The sequence below is a fragment of the Anoplophora glabripennis genome, unplaced genomic scaffold, assembly GCF_000390285.2.
Source record: "Anoplophora glabripennis isolate ALB-LARVAE unplaced genomic scaffold, Agla_2.0 scaffold941, whole genome shotgun sequence".
NCBI lineage: Eukaryota > Metazoa > Arthropoda > Insecta > Coleoptera > Cerambycidae > Anoplophora > Anoplophora glabripennis.
Window position 1 is genome coordinate 149,530 of NW_019417042.1, and position 14,404 is coordinate 163,933.

The 14,404-nt window shown below is 32.5% G+C and overlaps 3 protein-coding genes across 3 annotated transcripts; 2 read left to right on the forward strand and 1 right to left on the reverse strand.

Moving 5' to 3' along the window:
- Positions 1–61: 61 nt before the first annotated feature.
- On the forward strand, positions 62–2,396 carry LOC111692120 (natterin-4-like). Its single transcript, XM_023455861.1, has 4 exons — positions 62–156; positions 1,680–1,879; positions 1,950–2,093; positions 2,172–2,396. The coding sequence occupies exons 1-4, from the start codon at positions 150–152 to the stop codon at positions 2,259–2,261; spliced, it is 441 nt and encodes a 146-aa protein (XP_023311629.1). The 5' UTR covers positions 62–149; the 3' UTR covers positions 2,262–2,396.
- Positions 2,397–5,522: 3,126 nt separating this feature from the next.
- On the forward strand, positions 5,523–10,817 carry LOC108915193 (natterin-4-like). The gene is made up of 5 exons (XM_023455862.1): positions 5,523–5,829; positions 6,381–6,617; positions 7,261–7,460; positions 8,014–8,157; positions 10,576–10,817. The coding sequence occupies exons 1-5, from the start codon at positions 5,823–5,825 to the stop codon at positions 10,663–10,665; spliced, it is 678 nt and encodes a 225-aa protein (XP_023311630.1). The 5' UTR covers positions 5,523–5,822; the 3' UTR covers positions 10,666–10,817.
- Positions 10,818–10,896: 79 nt separating this feature from the next.
- Positions 10,897–13,658, reverse strand: LOC108915194 (anaphase-promoting complex subunit 4). The gene is made up of 5 exons (XM_018721167.1): positions 13,524–13,658; positions 13,346–13,474; positions 13,121–13,284; positions 12,344–13,069; positions 10,897–11,991 (listed from the first exon to the last, which is right to left on the reverse strand). The coding sequence occupies exons 1-5, from the start codon at positions 13,633–13,635 to the stop codon at positions 10,897–10,899; spliced, it is 2,226 nt and encodes a 741-aa protein (XP_018576683.1). The 5' UTR covers positions 13,636–13,658.
- Positions 13,659–14,404: the final 746 nt, after the last annotated feature.

Here is a 14,404-nt window from a genome sequence, read left to right on the forward strand (position 1 = left end):
TCCTGTTTGGCTTTTGAGTCATTCTCCTACTACTAATTGCTCAGATAAGATAACAGAAATGGGAGGGTAGGTAGTTCTATATATACTATGGCAGGTTGTTTACCTGGATCTTCATATTTCCATTGATATCAGTTCACTGCACACTTCAAATGGCTGGTAAGTTTGACACACTTTTCTATTATTAAAATAAATATACAAACTTGCATTGGAAGTTTTTAATAACTGTTTGTATCAATTTTTGCGGCATTTAAAAGTGTTTTTACTTTTTATATTAAAATTTCAATTGTTTTCACTGTGCTTATTTTTAACACATTTTAATCTTGTAGTATTACCTGTGTTTATTTTTAGTGCTATTTAACAAAAGTTAGCAGAGATGTGATTTAAAATTGTCAATTTTTTTGTAAAAAAAAATTATTTTTCTTTCATATTTTTTGTTCTCATCTTATACTTATAACAATTTCAAACCATAGAAATATTTCATAAATTGAATATTACAAAACTAACAATAAGTACAGATTTCAAGGACCTGGTAAGTTTTTTAAGTACGATTGTATTATTGATTCTGCAGCTTATCTTCCTCATGATAAAAGCAAATAATGATAGTATGTGATTGATTTTATCAACAAATCGTGAGGTGAAATCCGTTTGTAGCAGAATTGGCTGAACTGATAAAATATGCAAATTTTTTAAAGTACCATCCAGATAGAGTACCTAGAAATATGTTAACAAAATAACAAGTATAGGTTATCAATATAGTACATATATTTCATTAGGAATCTGGAAATAAGGATTTTTCCGTGAGTGTTTCATGGAAGTCATGCAAGCAGGGAAAAATCTATTTCTGGACGTGTAATGAAAGATTTTTTTTTATTATACTTCTTTGAAAACAAAAACATAAAAACGAAATATAATATAAAAAAACATACCACATGTTTTCGGGAATTTTGGGATTTCCTTCTGAGTACATTTTATCGGCATAAATTTAATTAACAGAAAATAAACAATGCTGACAATACAGTGTTTGGCATGTATGATGCATTTCCATATTACAGTTTATTGTCATATCATATCAGGTGGATTAGTAAATGCAGATTATGTAATTCACTTAAACACATGAAATTAGTTTTACTTATAAGCACGCCGATACAATTGAGTTGGGTACTGCCCAGTGATGGCGTAGACAAGAGTTTAAATGCAGTTTAAAAACTAATTATAATTTGACTCGATTCAATTAAAAAAAAACTGATTTCAGATTAGTATTCTGGGGAACACATACTATTAATGCCTAAAAAAACAAACCTCCTACTTATAGATACACATTATATGTGTATTTAAAACTTGCCGGTATGAAAATTTTGCTATTTTAAAAATTTTTCTAGCGCTGTAGTATAAGCTGGCCAAAAGTTAATATAACAAGCCTTATCTCCATAGTTTGGAGACTCAGAGTTTAGAGATTGATCAGATTAGGAGCAGCGAATAACGGTTTAAAAACACTTTACAAAATTGGTCCTTGATTAACTATTGAAGTGTTTTTAATTTCATATATTCATTTTTATCGGATGATTATAAATTAATCCTTTATCTACAATCTAAGAGTCGCTCTCGTCTTCATTTATGTTTAACATGAAACTAGCAAGTAAATGTCCAACAAACTCTAGTAATAACAATAATTTCTCTAGCTTACTACTGGGTTGACACCGTTGCTCGTGGTGGCATTCCAACCACCGCCTTGCACGGTGGCGTAGACATCGACGGACACCAGATTTACGTCGGTAGGGCTTTCCACGATGGGGACTGGATCCCCGCCAAGGTCATTCCAGGAAAACACGTAGCGTACGTTGCTTATAACGGGGAAGAAATCGGCGTGGACAATTTTCAGGTAATTTGTATTTATTTATAAATCATTTAATATGTAATCTAATGGATTTTATTATATTTTTGATCCGTAGGTGCTTTGTGAGCAACGTTTCGATTGGGTCCCAACCAACGGTGGAGACATTCCACCGGGTGCCGTTGAAGGGGGCAGAACGTCGGACGGGGAACCGTTGTTTATCGGCAGAGTAGAGCATGAGGGTTCGCAAACTGTTGGCAAGGTAATAATAAAAACATAAGATTATTGAAACGTCCTATGCGAAATTTTAATGTCAATTATTTTTTATTTTCAATTCCAGGTTCATCCCAGCCATGGAGTTCTCTATATTCCATTCGATGGGAAGGAACTTGCTTATCCAAATTATGAAATCTTAGTTCTTAGACCTTGAGTTGTAGCGTTTAGGCTAAGGGGATCAGTAGTAGATGATCAATTGAGTTTTTTTCGCAATAAGTGTTTTTTATATATATTTTTCCTTTGCAATTCTGAAATATTTAAGACATTTACTATAAATATATATTTTTTACAACTAATATTACGTTTTTGTTTGACAAAGTTTTAAAAATAAAATAAATAAATAGAATATAATGAAGAAGTAAATAATAAATAAATTAAATTTCAGATGTACGGGGTGGCTCAATTTCGACACATTTAGCAATTTACCGATTTCCCATGTAGATAGACCAAAAATAATCAGGCCCCGAGAGGCTTGAATTTTGAGAAAAATTGAACGTTGAAAATCTGTATTTCGATATCTCGATACGTTCAAGAGACGCACAGCTTTCTTTGTTTTTGGTTAGATTTTATCGTGGTGTATTCATTCGAAAGAAAATTTTGCACAAATTTCAAAAACCGAAAAATATATTTTTTAGAATAATAAGCATTTCCTAGACCAAGGGTCGGCAACTGGCGGACCGCGGTCCAGATCCGGACCGTGGAAGGTAAAATACTGGACCGCCAAAAATTTTTTGAAAATATAAATTACTCAAATAAATTATTTAAAAAATATTTTTTTACGTTTGAGTGCCACCCTTATCATTTTTTCTAGTATTTTACAATTGTGTGTGTTTTGAGTTCTTAATGCAAATGAAAATAAAAAATTAGTACGAAATATGAGTTTTTTTCTGGACCTCGTTAAAAAATTTCAAAAGTATCCGGACCCCACCTAAAATTACTTGCCGACCCCTGTCCTAGACCCTAGAGCAGGGGTCAGCAAGTAATTTTAGGTGGGGTCCGGATACTTTTGAAAATTTTTAAGGAGGTCCAGAAAAAAATTCATATTTACGAAAAGAGATCCAAAAAAAAAAATACAATAAAGAGAAATTTCTTACTAATTTTTTATTTTCATTTAGACTCAAATTTAATCTGCTTACTAACCATTAAGAACTCAAATCAGTCACACAATTGTAAAGTACTAAAAAAAATTATAAGGCTAAAACGTAAAAAAAAAATTTTAAATAATCTATTTGAATTGAATTTATCATAAAAAAATTTTGGCGGTCCAGTATGTTGCCGACCGTTGCCCTAGAGTAACAATCTGAAAACAACTTTTTTTAAAATCAAATAAATAGTCTACTTTTAATTCATTTTGTTCACTGCACTTAAATTCTTGTCTACGCCGTCACTGGGCAGCTCCTGAACTCGGATATATGTATTTTAAATCAATTATATGAATCTAATGGAGTCGCAAATAAAAGCGAAACTGCAATAGAAAATAGTTTTGTAAAAACATTGCCTTTGTACGACTTTGAGACAATGTTATTTTATATTCACTACATTTTTTTCTATGTGAATGCAGACGAACCACCGAAAATTAAAAAAAATTCTTTTGTGTTTAAAAAATTGTTATTTTTCAAAATATTTTTAAAATTCATTTAATAAAAAGTATTTTTTTAAAGTACGGCATTGAGTTTGTGAATCTCAATGTCGGTGACCTCCGGCATTGACGTAGGTAGGTGAACTACATAATATCGATACACCTGATGTGATACAACAACAGAGCGCCAGGCAGGCAAAAAGCAAATCTGAAAAACCAGAAGTTATGGGAAATATTACGTATGCCGCTAATTATGTGGAAAAACTAAGTAAACCACTTCTAAAACAAAAATTTCAAAATATTTTGGAGATAAAAAAAGTTATATGCCCACAAAAAGATCACTAAACAATCTCTTAAACAAGGAAAAATATTTTGTATGCCACTAAATTCTAGGAAAAAAAATTCCAAAAAATTGAATAGAAAACTACTACAAAAACTAAAATATAAAAATAAAATAGGTAAAACTTATTTGACATCACAAACACCCTGTATCATTTAAACAAAGAAAAATGTTATGAATGCCACTGAATCTTACAAAAAAACTGAATAAAACCTCTACAAACACTTACAAATGTCACAAATAAAAAAATTATTCGACATCTTAGGAAACATGGCTAAATATTGAAAACACCCTGTACATCTTAAACGAATCAACATATCAAGATAGTTTTCATTGCTCAATTGACTACTCTGTCTAACTCTTTGGGAAACCCCCTAAAAGCGTCAAAATTGGCCCACTATGTACAATATTTAAAAATAGTAAACCAATAATACAAAAATTCCCGTAATATCATCCCTAGTGCAGATAAAATCGTAAAATTTCATTATACAGGGTGTTTCAATTAAAACTTCCCACCTGGAAAATATCAGAATTAAAAAAAAAACAAAAAACCTGAGACACGTCGATTTTCTTTCCACACGACATTCTTCAACAATTCGCCGACGAAGCTCTTCAAATGAGTTCGGTCTTGTTGCATAAATTTTCGACTTAAATGTCCCCATAGAAAAAAGCCCAAGGGCGTTAGATGTGGCGGTCTGGGAGGTCATTAAATTGAATCCCTGCGTACCATCCACTGATTTGGAAAATTCTTATTAAGAAAATCACGCTACAGATCCTCTTCTGGCAGAGCGTTGTCATTTTCCAATACTTCCGCAATTACCGGGTAGATATTCGTTTCCAGTAGATTCAGATACACCTTTGAGGTGGTCTCATAGTATGCCTGCCCAAACATTCAATTTCCTCGGATGCTGCGTAAATGTATGGATTTTCATCACTCCAGTAGCGGTAATTATGGCGGTCGACTCGACCATCTAGTTGGAACGTACATTCATCGGAAAAACAAATCGAGCACAAAAAATTTGGATTCCTTTAAGCACGATCACTCATTTCTTCACAGAACTACAAGCGGCGATCAGGATCGTCTTCATAAATTTTTTGTACCAAATTCGACAGCAACTAGGTACAGAAATTCCTGAAGTAGGTACTTGCAAGTTTCCGGAGACTCAAAATTAGTTCCATTGCTATGTGACCGGGGACAGCTACCTGATTACTCTCATTACATACGACCGTTCACGTTGATGCTTTCTCTTTGCAAACGATCCAGTTTCTGAAAATTTATGTACTAAATCCTGGACGTACCGATGTGAAGTGTTTTTGTCAGGATGACGATCAAAAGAAAATCAAAGTGTCTCAGGTTTTCTTCGTTTTTTTTTAATTCCGATATCTTCCAGGTGGTAAGTTTTAATTGAAACACCCTGTATTACTAGAGATTAATCAACTTGATGTCATATCATACGATAACAGCTTATAAGCATGCTATTATTATATCGACTCTCATTCTCTAAAACCACTCGACTTTAAACAGTTGTATAGCTAATTAAATTAAGCGTAAGCATTCGATTTCTATGTATTAGGCAAAATTTAAAATTTGTGATTATCCGTTCAAGTTAATATGGGTAATAATGTAAACAGCAGGTCAACTCGTCTTAATCATCATTGTTAAAAGTTTTGCAATGTTGTTATTACTGTCACGTTACAAATTTCAGAGTGGCATTTGTTTAATGTCAATGGGAGATAAGATAGTGTGATTATCACGAAATTACACACACAATCTACAACTTTACTGTAGTAAAAATATGGCAGGTGAGTGTCATGTGTTGTAAAAAATATGTGTTAATTTTTTGGCAACATATCGCGTATAGGTAATTTTAGATCAATTGAAAGTTCTGTTACAGGTGACGATTTTTGTTCGTAAAGTAGTAGGCGTTCGAGTGTATCATAGGATTAATTTTATGTACAACAAAGTCGGAAAAAAATAACTGCACAGTTAAATTAATGCTCAAAATATGACGACGCTTGTGTTAAGATAAAGAAAACGGATTATTTTAACTTATAAATAATATAATTTGTATGATGTATATCTATACAATTTTTTTAAATTAAAATAATGGTAAAAATTCAGTACAAGTGAAATGTTAAGATTGCAATTTTATTTTTTAGGCGTCACGACTACCTTATCAATAGAACGAATATTGAAAATACAAGAGTAGCACTTGAAACTGAACCGATTGAAGTGATGAAAAAGAGACGATTATTTTTTGCAGGAATTTAAAAAGCTGAATATTTGTTGCCAATTAATTAAACATACGCTTGTCACTAACAATTTCACTTATTTAGTACCCGTATTTTTGTAGAATACGGATTTAAACCTGAAATTCTCCCTAGCGCTCCCCAGGAGAGTAGTGAACATTTTTCTTGTCCACAGCCACAACCGACTTATCCACGAGGGGTACCGTGTTCGCTTAGTTGTTGTAACCCCACTAACGGTTTTAAACCCCCATTTTACCATGTCTTACCTCCTGGTTACTCCCCCCACATCCAATATTCTGCATTTCGCCCTATCCACCCCATAGACGAAAGTTCGGTAAAGGGTAAGTTATTAACATGTAGTTGCTTCCCCTTAAATTTAATGCATATGTTGTAGTATCGCTTTGTTGTGACACGGGAAATATGAGAATGACACATTTTTTTTTATATTCATCTTCATATGAAAAATTATCTAAATAACTTTTCTCAAGGACTTTGCATGGTTATTATTATCCATTTGTTAATTTAGTATAAACGTAAACTCGCCTGATTATTGTAAATAGATTATAAACAAGTGTACGTTATAACATGTAATAAATCATAGATTAAAAGGTTCCCTGTTGTCACGTTGGAATTTTTTCGAGATAAAAATTAATTTGCAATCATTCATTTTTATTCTTGTCTTTCATCAATATTTTAATTACTTATAACAGACATTGCAAGCTAAGTGGATTTACAGCTAGGTTCTTTACACCTTAATACAGGGTGTTTCTTAAGTAGAGGTCAAAAATCCAGGGGCGAATTCTGTGGCCTGAAATAAGGGTTTTTTATTATATAGGGTGTCCCGAAATTCATGCAACAAAATTTGGTCACAGATTCTTAAGACAAATTTAATGGACCCGTATTTTTTATTTTTGCCAAGCGGCACCAATAACCATAAATAATTTCTGATAAGTTTGGAACGTATTTATAATATGTATTTTCCAGCTTATTATTGGGTAGACACACATGCTTGGGGAGGTATACCATCCACCGCTCTCCATGGTGGCGTCGACATAGATGGCGAGCAAATTTATGTAGGGAGAGCTTATCACAACGGCGACTGGCTTCCGGCTAAGGTTATACCTGGGCGGAATATCGCTTATGTCTCCTACGAGGGTGAAGAGTATCACAAAGACTCATTTCAAGTAAGTTAAAATTTTTTACCTTGGTAAAATGTTGGCATTCATCCATTCGTCTGACGTTTGTTTTCACTGAATGCCGCGTTGTTAATTAGGTTTATGCTATCTACTTATTCTAATTCTAACAGTAGATGATAATTGCGATTCATTTCTGATGTTCCAATCGAAATTGTAATACATAGATTAAAATACATTTCATTGTAAAAAACAAGTTTGCTTTCATAGCATGTACAGATTAGTAGGAGGTAGAGGCCAAGGCCAGTAGGTGCAAAGTAATGATTTGTTCCCAGTGCAGTAGGCATTGAGCCATTGAGTAGCAATGACATTTATGATGTTAAGATATGGCCGTTGATTGAAATATAGTACAATATTTCAGTCAACGATATGGTGTATGTTATATCTCTCGCATAAAATTTTCAAGGATTTTACTGAGTTGGATATAATAAATTACTTACTCCTGTAGGATACTTTAGATCCTTTAGGATCTATTATTATTATTATTATTATTATTAGATTAGATCCTTTAGGATACAGGATACTTTAGAATAGTTTATTTTAGGTTTTATGCGAGCAGCGTTTTGATTGGATTCCTAACCACGGGGGATATATCCCACCGGGTGCTATAGAAGGGGGCAGAACTTCGGACGGTGAAATTCTCTACATCGGAAGAGTTCAGCATGAAGGGACACAAACAGTTGGAAAGGTAGTTACATACATTAACTTTTAGTACAGTCATTGAAGCTGAAAATCAGCTGTAACCTCAGAATTTTTTGAAACTGCATGGATTGGCATGAAAATTTAGAATAAGACTCATCTTAGGCTCAAGTTCAAAAGTGACACAAGCCCGATTGACGCTTTTTGTTTTTTAGGGGTAAAAACTACCCCTAAGTGAAAAAAATTGTAAAAATTAAGTTTTAAGCATTTTATTGATAAAAATCTTGTTCAAGCACAAAGATTAAATAATGTTTCATGTTCTCGAACATGTTTTATGATATATTTGATCTTTTCGATCCTTTATTTAACCCTTAAAAACTACTCCTATGCAAAAAATAATCATAAAAAATTACTTTTTAAAGATTTGGAATGATTAAATCATGCAATTATTTAAAATAAAAGTTAATAAAAGAATTTTTCCTTTTCAACCCCTAAAAACCACCCCTGTATTGATAAAAATTCCCTCATTGCTTATGAAAAAATTTGTATCTCATAACAGTTTTCAACCCTTATAAATCACCCCTGTGCTAAAAAAATGATAAAAAATTACGTTTTAAATCTTGGAATACTATAATTGTGCAATAATTAAAAATAAAAATTTCCCTTATATTGTTTATGAAAGAATATTTTTCTTTTGCCATTTTCAACTCTTATAAACTACCCTTTTACCAATGTTAATGTAAAATATTTTTATTATAATCGATTTTTAAATATAATCAATCATAAAAAAATTGCTACGCTGCATATAAATAATCACACTAAATTTTTTTACTTATATTTGTATAATATATAAAAATGAGAAAGCCTATTTCGCTCCGAAAAAATGTCATTGGTTTTTTTACCATAACTCGGTTAATTTTGAGGCTCTAGTTTCCTACAAAAAAGCATTTTAAAGATAATTTCAAGAGCTGTAAGATTGTTTGCATATAAAACCTTTTAAGTCCTTAGTTTTTTAAAGGGAAATGATCGAAAGGCTCGAGACAGGTAGTTTTTTCACTAAAATGGATACTTCAAGCGGCGATATCTTCTTTATTTTTTATGCTATAGAAATAAAAAAAGAGCAAAATATTCGTTGAAAAAAAGCTACATTTTTGTTGGCTATCATTTTTTACGTATCTTTCATAGTTTCAGAGTTATTATATAAATAAGGCAATTTTTTTTGAATAATGAAAAATACGTTTTCAATTTTTACCGTACATTATTCAAAAATACGCATTCTAAACCGGTCTAACTTCAATATCGTATGAAAAACACTAAAACAAAACTAATTGTAAAGGGTCTACAATTAATTTTAATTCTAATGGAAATGGTACAGCGTTTACTGCTCAATTTTCCTTAAAAAATATGAGCAACCCATCTGTTTTTGACGATAACTCCTTCAATTTTGCTCTAATTAACTTTTCTAAGTGCTCATTTTGAAGGTCTTTTTGAGAAATTAATCCTTTTTCCGTTATTTGACGTTGAATGCATCGATTTGAGTATTCCCCCAAAACAAGTCCCCTTCCACTAACCATATTTCGCTTTGTATAGGACGTGCAACACTTTTTATTTGTTTATTTATAAGCTACATTTTTGTTCATTATACTTTTTTTAATAAAATGCGTAGTTTTTGAGTTATTCGCGAAAAATACTTTGAAAAAGTGTTTTTTTTCACTCAAAATTCCAAGTTTTCAATCGTGAATAACTAAAAAACTATTGATTTCTTAAAAAAATTCTTCGAATATTTTTTGCTCAAAATTTGATTCTCTATCGATTTCCAGCGTAATTTTTGAAAAAAAAAAAAAAAAATTCCACACCCAAGAAGGGTGTCAACCCCCAACAGGTGGAAGTGTCAATCGGCGCTATGTCACTTTGACCTTTTCTCTGACTATCTGCCAAATTTCAAGTCGATCGGTTCAGTTTCAATGACTACTATGTTTATTTCACAAATTGACGTGACAATAAAGTTTATTAATTCCCGTTATAACATATTGTTGTGACAATGCTCCATTTAATTTAAGATATTTTAATTTTTTTATGAAACATACCCTCATTACAGCATTAATTTTTTTATTAATGGTATTGTTCCAAACCATTCATGTTTTCATAGTACCTACAGATCAGTAGATCACTCTGTTAGTAGGTTCAAAGCAATGATTGCGAATATCAGTCAGTAGGCATTGAACAGCAATGGCACTTAAGATATGACATATAGGTTATATCTTACAGAGTCACCTACACCAGTAGGTGCTTTGTTAGTAGGCATTGAGTAGCAGTGACATTTAATATGTACATAGTTTGTAGGTTACATTTAACAGAGTGACCTACTCCATTGTTTTGTATCAGTAGGCTTTAAATATCGGTGACATTTCAGATATGATATAGTCTTTGTACCTACCTTATATCTCACACGCTCTATATTTTTTAGGTTCATCCTAGTCATGGGGTATGTTATATACCATTTGATGGAAAGGAACTGTCCTTTGAAGATTATGAAATTTTAATCCTTAGAAGGTAAAGTTATACTTTATAAAAATATTAATCGAAAAGCAATATGTTGTGGTTAATAAATTTTTCGAAACTTACAAATAACACGTAATATGTTTTAAATTACAACTATTTTAGATTTAGTTTATAGATACTTCTAATAAACATATATTTTATTATGTATATTATTTATAAAGTATTACTATTTGTTTAAATTTTAATACATGATTAAATAAAAGCCAATCAATTTTAGATTCAGATTTTATTCAAGAACACTATCCTGCATACTCACATCTTCCTTTATTCCGTCGTCTTCATCTTCTTCCTCGGCCTCCATCTCGAAAAGCTTCACTTTCCTCCTATTTTCAGATAAAACTATACTGACCCTTCTACTCCCTGAAACCGCGAAAAATGACGCTGCCATTTCTATATTTTTATACAGTTTTGGAATTAAATTAGTCCCGTTGGTGTTGGGAACGGTGGTTTTCTCGATATTTTCACAAACGTTAACTTCCTTTAACTTGTCTATGGCGGACGACAGCGAAAATTGAAGCAACGTCGCACTTCTAAAACTAGTGTTTTCTTGCAAAAGCAACGACAGGATGTTCGTCGAGTAAAACTTAATATCTAAAATCTGATAGATGTCGCTTAGATTTTCCTCTTGAAGCTGAGAGAAATAGAACTTTCCACACCTCGCTAAACACTTTTCGTTATTCACGTGTACTTGTAAAAGGTAAACGCTACTAGACGGCTGTAGGAAGCTGAACGAGAGAAGGTCTTTGTTGATGTTGATGGAAGACATCCGTAAGGGTTTGTCGCCGAAATTGAACAGGTGGAATACGTGAACGGGTTTGAACTGCTTGTCCAATACGTCTTTAGGCGTTTCAAAAATATCCGTGATTCGAGCCGAGAGGTCCTTGAACTGTTGGATGAGAGACGTGTCGGTGTAATGTTGTAAAATGCTAGAATGGTTCCGAATACACTCGTTTTCTTTCAAAAATGCCGTCCAGTCGTTTCCCTCCATATTCGGCGTTATAGTTAATGGGGCGTCTGCTAGATATTGGCCTAAACGTTCCATTATGAAACCCTTTTTCTTCTGGTTGTCTTTGCTACCGATATGATCGAAATTTTGAAGGAATTCCGTTATGTAGGCGAGGTCCTGTTGAGCCATTTTGTGGATCTCGGACGGTATCGGTTCATCCATTATAAATAGGATGGCGCCGTATAACCAACGGAAGAAAGCTTTGTAGTTGATCACGGAATGGTTTATTATTTGTTGCATTTCGCCAGCTTTTATCAGAAATGCACCATTTGACTGAATAGCTTTGGTTATTAAGTCCTCTGATACACCGATAATCTGTAAAGGTCAATAAAACATTCTAGTCATGGAAAAGACGTATAAAATAGGTGTGTATATTAAAACTTTATTATTGCCTCCATACAGGGTATTACCATAAAAGTTTTTCAAACTATTAACCACTTTAAAAAAAACATTTGGAATTTTTTTATACCATTTTTTATTTAGGTGCCTCTTTTTCAAGATACAAGGTGTCAAAATTGTAACTAAAAAATGGCTTCTATTAATAAAATATGTTTTCAAACTCAGTAACCGTAAAAAAAAAATAAGGTAAGGAAAGTATTATAAAATAATCTTTTTTAAAATATTTCAAATTAAATTCAAATGCTGATAGGAAAGAAAACAACCTTACCTCGTACCGGTGCTCGAGCCTCGCCATCCCCCTCAATTCTGCAAGATGGTACGTCAGATTTTGTCCGAACTTTGTTACGTTTTTTAGCAACAACTTCTGTATATTTGCATAACTCATTTCTATGGTTTGTCCGAACTTCTCTAATCCTTTTTTTGTCAAGTCGGTCATCAGAAATTCCTCCAGTTCAGGAGAACAGCTACCAAACATTAACAAGTCTAGAAAGTCAGCGGTGACCCCTCCTTCTGGCACTTTCTTCGCGTACTTTGAGAGTTTGTGGTCGATTTCAAGCAAGAAGCTCTCCCAAGTTTCCGTTATATTTGTGATGGTATTTTTCAAGTATGTCACCAAATCTAATAATTTCACATATTTTAACGCCACAGAAAAGAGTTCCTTCGTATGGGACTTGAGTATTTTGGAATCAACTAACACTATTTTTATATTATTTTCCAAGTCTTTTACTGTTACGAATATTTTGTTCAAATCTTCACTTAAATGAACGTTTTCTATTGAACAACAGTAACCTAGGTATTTGTTTATGTTTAATATAGCGCAAGTAAAACAGCCGAAAATTCTTACGTGGACGTAACCATCCTTCGTACCCACTAATAATAAATTGAGCTCGGTTTGATCTTGTAAAAAATTAGTTTCTTTTACCTCTTCTGAATTAGAAGAACTATCTATCAACGATGCAGGAAGAGGATCTCTGATGTATAATTTGGAAAGATCCTAAAATGTATGAGACAAATAAAAAACACTCATTAAAAAAAGAAATCTTACTACATATTTCATATAATCATTTGGTTCTTCATCTTTGAGATTCAGGACATCTTTAGGTTTAGCTTCAACTTTCTCTTGCACCCAAGAAATGCAAGAGATCTCAGCGTTTGTTTCTTTTACATTCACTACCTTCTTATTTTCAATACTAATCAGTAATACTTCACCTGTAGAAGGCAGAATATTGAAAAATTTTACAAACCGACACTTCTAAAAGCTGTTTATTACCAGAACTATATCCTACAGCCAATATTTTTCCATCTGGTCTCCAAGCTATACCTGTAACTTTTAATCCTTCCCTAGGTGAATTTAAAATCCAAGCCCTGGTCCACGAGAGTCTATGCAGAGCTACTTCACCTGGAAAGACACTTAAGTTTAACTAATTAACTCACTACGTTTTCTTTACCTTTAACATTTGAAAATGCTACTAGGTCCATTCGGTCACTCCAAACCATGCAATTAATTTCGTTAGCAACATTTTTCTCTTCTAATTGTTTTATTGCATGAAATACAGACATTCTGTTTTATGGCCAGATTTGAATTTCTTTAGTTAGGTTATGTATACTGTCATATTTTAGTTACTTTTAGTTTTTTAAATTTAGTGACAAGTTTGATATTAAGCTATTTATTTGTAATTTAGGACAAAGTGGAGTAGAGCTATTTTAACAATATTTTTCTATAAAACTTTCAGTTATCGAACTATAAAACATGTAGAATGAACATAGGATTGAGATAATACAACAGATACAAATAGCCAAAATATTTAAATGAAAGAAAGCTGTAGTAGGTACTAATGGAACCACTTTAATAATTGAGTAAAAAGCGCAATTGTGTTTTTTTACACACAAAATGAGGGCGTAAAAGTGCTTTACAAATTATAGGTGCAATCAAATAATACCAACAAAACGAGTACTTTTTTACAACTGCATAAGTTATAATTATATTTAAAATATAGTGCATGACAATTCAATTATTATATGATCATTATTTTCAAAATGTTTTTAACTAAAACAGATCAAAATGATTAATGTTGATGATTTATCGAATTCAGCTTTAAAAAATTCGTGGAAGAATATAATCCTACAGTACAAATTAACGATGATGATATTAAGGGTTTTTTGGCGAGAAAACCGCTAACCCGGTTAACTATAGTTTGTTGAGGTTTGACGTTTTGGAGAGAAATGTAGTTAACTGTCGTGGAGCATGATCGTTTGTATCGGCCATATTGACATGGGCCCTCGGTGGAGACATCGGAAGTTCGAATCGAGCCCCACGTTGGGCGCCATG

What these genes read in the sequence shown, in the direction of transcription:
- LOC108915193 (XM_023455862.1), top strand. An exon ending in ATCACAAAGACTCATTTCAA is followed by an intron (nt 7,461 to 8,013) that starts GTAAGTTAAAAT and finishes AGTTTATTTTAG; the next exon opens with GTTTTATGCGAGCAGCGTTT. An exon ending in GGACACAAACAGTTGGAAAG is followed by an intron (nt 8,158 to 10,575) that starts GTAGTTACATAC and finishes TATATTTTTTAG; the next exon opens with GTTCATCCTAGTCATGGGGT.
- LOC108915194 (XM_018721167.1), bottom strand. Translation starts at nt 13,635, where the DNA reads ATGTCTGTATTTCATGCAATAAAACAATTAGAAGAGAAAAATGTTGCT. An exon ending in AGCATTTTCAAATGTTAAAG is followed by an intron (nt 13,475 to 13,523) that starts GTAAAGAAAACG and finishes GTGTCTTTCCAG; the next exon opens with GTGAAGTAGCTCTGCATAGA. An exon ending in GGCTGTAGGATATAGTTCTG is followed by an intron (nt 13,285 to 13,345) that starts GTAATAAACAGC and finishes TGCCTTCTACAG; the next exon opens with GTGAAGTATTACTGATTAGT.
- LOC111692120 (XM_023455861.1), top strand. An exon ending in TCGGCGTGGACAATTTTCAG is followed by an intron (nt 1,880 to 1,949) that starts GTAATTTGTATT and finishes TTTGATCCGTAG; the next exon opens with GTGCTTTGTGAGCAACGTTT. An exon ending in GTTCGCAAACTGTTGGCAAG is followed by an intron (nt 2,094 to 2,171) that starts GTAATAATAAAA and finishes TTTCAATTCCAG; the next exon opens with GTTCATCCCAGCCATGGAGT.